Here is a 7,276-nt window from a genome sequence, read left to right as displayed (position 1 = left end):
TGTGTTGCTCGGCTGCTCGGGGCAGCTACAGCTTTTGTTCGTGCAGTAATACTTAAAAGAATACTTGGAAAATCGATCGAGCACTGTGGCAGTGAAGCGTGTGTGCGTGCGTATCACGTTAATAAACGATTGGAAAGGAGAGAGCGATTCGTGTTTCTCATCAACGAATCGTTCCAAGCCAAGAACAAACGAGAAAAAATGGGCTTTTTTTCTTTTGCGAAGACCGTAAATCCTATTACGTTGTAAATATGATTCTCGACATGTATTATATAAAGAGATTTTTTTCATTTAATCTTTTTTTTAGTGAGGTAGCGCCGGATTAATGGAAACACGCGATCCATCCGGATTTTGTACAATTTCCACGGGCCCCCGGCAAAGCGATCCACATATATGTCCTCTTGTAATTATGTACACGTGCACGTGGAGAAGGGGAAACCGCGAACGAAGGAGCGTATACATATGTACAAATTCACAGTCGGAGCTGTAGTCGAAGTTCCAAGCTTTCGATTTTGTGCCCGACGGTGATGAAATTGATGTGGGACGACGATTTGAAGATACGTTTGCGAAAGACAGAGCCAACACATGTAGGGCTTCCAAGAGCGAGGAAAATTTACAAATTGAGATACGCGTACCAGCGAAATGGAAGATACTTATGTAAATATGTATGTATATATATATGCATATGCGTCACACAAATGTACGCATGTCCGAAACATATGCATATACACATAATGCAACACACACGTGAGATTTATTATAGATGCACGTGTGTGGTGTGTATGTGTGTGTGGTGTGTGTATGTATGTGTGGCCCTTTTCTTTCGCGTTTTAATTATCTTCCGCCATGAGAGATAAAGGTAGGAGAGTAGATTTCGGCTTCTACCAACTACCTAGACTACCACTGCTTGCCTTGCAGTCGATTTGTTGTCGAACGAGATCGGCGTAAACCAAGCCGAACTCACTGACAAATTCATAAAACTTGTCCAAAGACTCAAAGGCCAATTCCGCTACGACGAAACGAACCGCCAAATTTTGCCGGTAGCTAAACAGCAGAAGAAATGCAAACGTTAGACAATAGCCATAGATGGTAGTGTTGCAGTGAATACATAAAAAGACAATTAAATATGCAATTTTTAACTTTGGGCTACGACGTCCTGTAACAGAAATCTGCAATTATAATTCATGATCCACAATTCTAGGTAGGTATCATTGGTTAAAGCGTGGCACTAGAATTGCATTTAATGAAATGTTTAAAAAAAAAAGTCAACCTTAATTTAAAATCATAAAAAGTATATCGATTAAATTTCGTTATACTTTTTCAACTATGTATGTTTCGATAAATTATAATAAAATGCGAAAAAGAATTTTTTTTCAAAAGCAAATGCAAATATAAAAAAAATAATATATCTTCATTTGCTGAAAAAAATAAACTATATTTTTCAAAAATATATGTGAAAACAACCAAGCTTTTATCCTGAAAATCGAATGTACATTTTTTAACGAAATTATTTTATAAAATGATAAAATCATATATTATAATCTTATTCTTCTAAATTTTTGTTGCATAATTGGAAATACCATCTTATTATTCCGCGTATTAGTTTTTAATTGAAGAAATTTTAATTTTTAAAACTTCGAAATTTGCGAAAAAATAAAATTGAAAATTGAAACAAAATTTGATAGCAAAATTAAACTCAATAATTAAAATAATACTATCTCGATAAATTTTAAACAAATAAAATAATAAATTTTATACTTCCTTAAAAACGACAATTTCATAAAAATAATAGTTGCAGAAACATTCAGAAAATTGTAATAATAAATATGTGGAATACGTACGACTTTATCATAAATTTCAATGCTTTCTTTCGTTCTCTTGCGACAAACCAATCCATCAAAAAGGCAGACATTCGCGGTGCCGTTCTATACAGCTTGAAGAAAGCATGAAAATTACCCAACCACCATGCTGAGCGTATTTTCAAAGCATGTTTTATACATTCATCGTTTTTATCTTCTTCCGAAAGAGATGCTAAAATTGTTGTTAAATCTGAAATCACAAAAATGTTAACGCGTAATATTATTATAAGAAATACTTTAATGTAGCGTGCGATTTAATTTTAAAAATTATTGAGATTATTAGTCTCATTACCAACCTTGAGTATTCTTCGTAAAGATGTAATATAATATCCGATAAGCAATAAATTCACATCGGTTTTCGCCACCGAGATCCTGATACAGCATTTTCAGCTGTGTCTGACACTGATTAAATTCTTCGTGATCGCCACGTTCTAAAGCTACACGGGCGTGAGTTTCGTATACATGAACTGTAAACGAGTCCCTGATACCTTGTACGGTAAGATCTTGTCGGATGGATTTCAGTTGATCGCAAGCATATCTATAGTCCTGCTCGGCTAGCCAACGTTTCTTGACATGGGCCAAAGAATTTTGAAGTACACTTACCGGTCGAACTGCAGAAGGGGCAGGAGCCTGTAACAATATTATAATTTTGTCATAAAAATATGTAATAATAAATTCCATTAAAATTTAATGTATAGTATAAATATAGCATAACTAATTTTATCTAAATATTCAAAACAATATGTTCCATTTATGTTCCATTAATCATGAAAATAATATAAATAAATATTGACATACCGATGTGAGACGTAAATAGGGCTTTTCTAGATCCTTGCATGTGCCAACGATATGGAGCCCAGTAAAATCAAAGTCCGTATTTGGGTCGTCTCTAATAATATTGCTGCTGACCACTGTCCTGGAAATGCCATCGTTGAATCTGGCAGCACGCTGTTGTAGTTTCTCCTTGGTGCCTAGCTCGTCTGTATTGCCTGTAGCTAAACCAAATTCGGAATAGAAATGTGACTTAGCCTGCTTAGTCTTCTTGCTCTTCTTATTGCTGTGATTTGCCTTATTGTTGCTGCGCGCGGACTTTTTTATTTTGAGCGCCTTGTAATCGTGCTCTCGATCGCTAATATTCGACGACGAGGATGTGCTACGTCTGTTGTATCTGCGTGACGGTGGGCTACGTGTGCGCGAACGCGTTGACCTTGACCTCGATCTCGAGCGCGATCGCGAATGGGACCGCGACCTTGACTTAGATCTTGATCTTGACCTCGATCTAGATCTCGACTTGGACCTAGTCCTCGACCGCCTGCTGTGTGTCACAGAGAGACGCGCGCCAAGCCGAGCCCCGAGTGAGCTGGAGAGACCAGGCTTGCGCAAGCCTCCCTGTTGACCATTGACCAGTGGGCTCGCCAGAGGATTCGCCAGCTTTAACGCCGGTTTCTGAGGCTTGATCGTCATAGTCATGCGTTCGCTGTGGATGCTGGGCAGAGGCTCTTTATCCCAGTCCTTTACCCAGAGCGAACCGTCATTTGCAGCGCGTGTGATTTTTCCTTTCAATATAATTTCAACCTGATCCTTGTCGACTGCCGTCTTACATTTTTCGTAGCATCGGTTCACGTAATTTTTCAGACTATCGGGCCAATCCCCAACCGGACTGGGGATGACCCCGATGGAAGTAGCAGCGCCGGCGCTGGAAACCGCGTTACTAGCTGTCGTGGTAACGGATGCAACAGGACCAGGTGGCTCTTCGCTAGGCGGCGGAGGAGCCGCCACTTCGCACTGCGTGGGAGGCAGCGGCGGCAGTTCCGTCGGCTTTGCGTTAGGTCCGTTAGGTATGAAATTAGGGCTGTTCGTCGAAGCATTTCCCTGAAAGCTATTGTTGAATTGAGCTGCTAAATTTTTGTTCCGCTTACGTTTTTTCTTCGCAGCGCCACTATTGCCGGATGGCGTGTATCCGAGACCAGTTTTCTTGTTTGGCAAATTAAAACGAATTTGCCCGCTCGAGTATTCTGTAGCATATTAATATGTAACACATATTTAAAGAAATATGCCACAGAAATAGACAAATATAGAGATTGGCAAAATAAACACATTTGGAAATGTTTCCCAACGACAACAACAAACGTCGATGAGTCATATCATGACTTATGTATGATAGATCATATAAACAAAGTGAAAGTCATTCATTGATTCCTCCGCGTTTTGTTTATATACATATACCGATATTCTTCAAGTTTTTTTTTTTTTTTTGAAAATTCTATGTATAATCTAAGTTATTTATATTATAAGTATGTTAAACTAGAGCTAATAAATTTGAACTTGCTTGCCAATCTCTGTTTATTATGAAAAAAGTTATGAATGGTACTAACGAGGAGTATCATTGTGTATTCCATTCCAGTTACCATAAGGAAATGAATACATCAATCCTGATGGATAAGTCATCGATTGTTGTTGCATATGATTGTTATGCTGTTGAGTTGATTGTACCGCTGGTGGTGGACCAGGAGGCAATGGAGGAAGATCAGAATCATCATCTAAAGCCATGGGAGTACCAGGTATGGGAGGTTGTTGATGTAACTGCTGTTTTGTTTGATTATTTCCTTGCTGCTGCTGTTGCTGCTGCTGCTGTTGTTGCTGCTGCTGCTGCTGCTGTTGGTGTTGTTGCTGCTGCTGCTGCTGCTGGTGGTGTTGCTGCTGCTGTAGCTGCTGTGGATTAAAAGTTTGACCATATCCTGGCATCATTGTATGATAATAATTGAACACCTGCCCTTGGTGCTGCACGCCTTGATACCCTGAACTGTATATTTGCCTGCAAAGAAATTACATTTTGCAAAATTAAATATTTGCAAATATATAACTCTGAGATTTATAACAATTCCGCAACATTTGCAATTCAGAATCATTATAAATAATATCGTCGATACAATAATACACGATTAAAACAAAACTTGGTTCGAGAAGGTCACTACAAAAATCTTTGGAGCAATTGGAGTATGTATGATTCATCTCAAGCTGTAATCATATATCTCCTTTCTATCAATTTATGGCATATTTCATATTGGAAAATTATGTATATCATAAACGCTTGTTTTTTTTAAATCTTATTTCAAAGTCAAAAGCACAAAACTAAATTTCGCATTACAACACATGACATACATGACCTTCACGCTCGACGTGAGGCATCCTTATATGTACGCATATCCGAGGCTTCTCACACATATTACATTCGTCTCGCGAATATGAATATTCTCGGAAACATCTGTATTTTAAAAGGTGATAAAATTTCGTTCATTACGCTTGTTGAAAGATTCGGTGCACAAATGAGTGTGCGACGAATGCAATATTCGAGTGGCGTAATGGCCGACACGATGGCGAAATCGTCGACGCTCTTTAATCGCTGCCGTTTTAACGACTTACCCCGGATACGGAGGAAACATGTTGTGCATATTATTAGGCGGATACTGCCACGCCATGTTCGCCATCGGGCCTGCTCCGATGTGATGCTGTTGCTGCGGATGAAACGGCTGCTGCTGCGCTTGCTTCTTCTGCGACAACGCCTCGCTCTCTGACATATCGTGGAAGAAAAAATATCAGAATCGCTTAGAGACGGCCGTCCCCCCCTACTTGCGCGTCGCTATCGCGATTTCACGCTGTCGGATTACCGCGAGTGGAGCCGTCGTGATGTATTTAAAAAGGAAAAAAAAAGAAAAAAAGGAAACGAGACAATAATATGCACTTTGGATAAAATTCGTCACTCCTATCCTTGCCTTCGGGCTTTCTATCGTCGCTTTCCCCGCGTTCAACGACGCGAGACGTTACACTCGAAATGTCATGTCCGAAGCACGGTGGAGAATGAATCAAAATGGCCGGAACGCCACGATTAATGATTATCATGGCGGCTCGCGTCTCTTTCACGAACTAAATACTTGAGATTAAGGCCGGTATTCATAGTCCGTTCTTATATTTAAGATCATCTTTTAGGCCCAGTTGCACTAACATTATTTTAGTTTTAAAAGAAACTTAAATATATTTCTGTTTTTATTTATTTAGAAAGAAAGATAAAGATAGACATATATTTAAGTCTCGCTTAAAGGTAAAATAATTGATGTAACTGGGCCTTAAGAACCGACGAGATAAGTCCCGATCTACAATAGGTAATTTAAGCTCTAAGCCTTAAGAAATTGACCAATTACAGTCGAGTATTCTCTTCATACTTGACTGTGATTGGTCAATCTCCTAAGGCTTAAAGCTTAAATTGCCTATTGTAGATCCGGCCTAAGCCTCTTGCACAATGCTAGGCAATAAGAACAGAAATAGTATCTATTCTCTGCTCCTATTGGCGAATATTTTCTGTTCCGCGTATTTATTGGTGAATAGTTTTTATTTCTTATTTCCATTGTCTATTGACTAGTATTGTGCAAGGAACTGTATTGTTAAAGACCGACCCCTGGATAAATTTTCATGAACTCACCAAGTCGGCCCGGTGAGCTCGGAGATAATAGAAGATTGATGATATTACCGACCGTTTTGATTATATTGAAGACAATTACAAGAGTTATTTCAATCATACTAGTATTTTAGGTCATTCAGCTATTGTTTTATTATCGAAAATGTATAAATCTTTTATGTACCTTTTTCAAAAATGATAAATTATGTATCAAAAATCATTATTTTATTATCGACAATGTAAAGATTTTGTTACCTACAGCAGCACTTTGCACGTTTTTTTCTGATCACGCTAAATCCCATAAGATCATCGGTCTTTAATAGTATCTCGTCGGTGACATAGCATCATAGACATATAGAATTGACCGACCTCTACCGTAGGAGGCAGTCTTGAAAGATCTAAAGGATAGAGAGATCTAAAGGATTCCGGGTATCTCTGTCCTTCTCTTTTGTCTCATGGTGGGGACACTGTAGGAGTTGAGGGGAAAGCAGTGTGCATACTCGTTTCATTTTCACTCATCCCATCAGTGTCCCCACCACGAGACAAAAGAGAAGGACAGAGATACCCGGAATCATCTGTATCCTTTAGATCTTTCAGACTGCCTCCTACGGTAGGGGCTGGTCTATTCTATATGTCTATGCATAGCACAAAACTAGAAATTGTGCCACGCCAAAATTTCCAAAAGTAAAATTTCCAATTTATTATAGTTTGATTTATCTTTTTCATTATACTTTTTTAAAAAGTATACAATTTATATTGATATTAAATCGATTTATTTTTCGTCATTTTCTTGATAACTTTGACGATTTTTTGAAAACATAATTGAATTTCTTAAATCTCAAAGAAACTTTGCAAACTTTCCAAACAGTTAAAAAATTCAATAATTTCAAATTAGAAAAATTTTACTGCAATTCAAATAAAAAAATCATGTAAATTTTATTTTACTGTAATTCGCATAAAAAATGAA

At 38.1% G+C, this 7,276-nt stretch overlaps 1 protein-coding gene across 2 annotated transcripts; it reads right to left on the bottom strand.

The window, feature by feature from the left end:
* Positions 1-153: 153 nt before the first annotated feature.
* LOC105251589 (leukocyte receptor cluster member 8 homolog) lies at positions 154-5,759 on the bottom strand. 2 transcript variants are annotated; one of them, XM_011258513.3, is made up of 7 exons: positions 5,630-5,759; positions 5,280-5,427; positions 4,232-4,671; positions 2,655-3,871; positions 2,153-2,486; positions 1,839-2,046; positions 154-1,041 (listed from the first exon to the last, which is right to left on the bottom strand). In XM_011258513.3, the coding sequence occupies exons 1-7, from the start codon at positions 5,754-5,756 to the stop codon at positions 879-881; spliced, it is 2,637 nt and encodes an 878-aa protein (XP_011256815.2). In that variant the 5' UTR covers positions 5,757-5,759; the 3' UTR covers positions 154-878. The 2 variants fall into 2 exon arrangements, with proteins under 2 accessions (XP_011256815.2, XP_025269558.1); XM_025413773.1 differs by having other exon boundaries at positions 5,599-5,714.
* Between the last annotated feature and the right edge of the window lie 1,517 nt (positions 5,760-7,276).

This window comes from Camponotus floridanus, unplaced genomic scaffold, assembly GCF_003227725.1.
Source record: "Camponotus floridanus strain SB8 unplaced genomic scaffold, Cflo_v7.5 scaffold7, whole genome shotgun sequence".
NCBI classification, from domain to species: Eukaryota; Metazoa; Arthropoda; class Insecta; order Hymenoptera; family Formicidae; genus Camponotus; species Camponotus floridanus.
The sequence above is the reverse complement of the archived record's forward strand: the minus strand, read 5'-3'. Positions and strand labels throughout refer to the sequence as shown.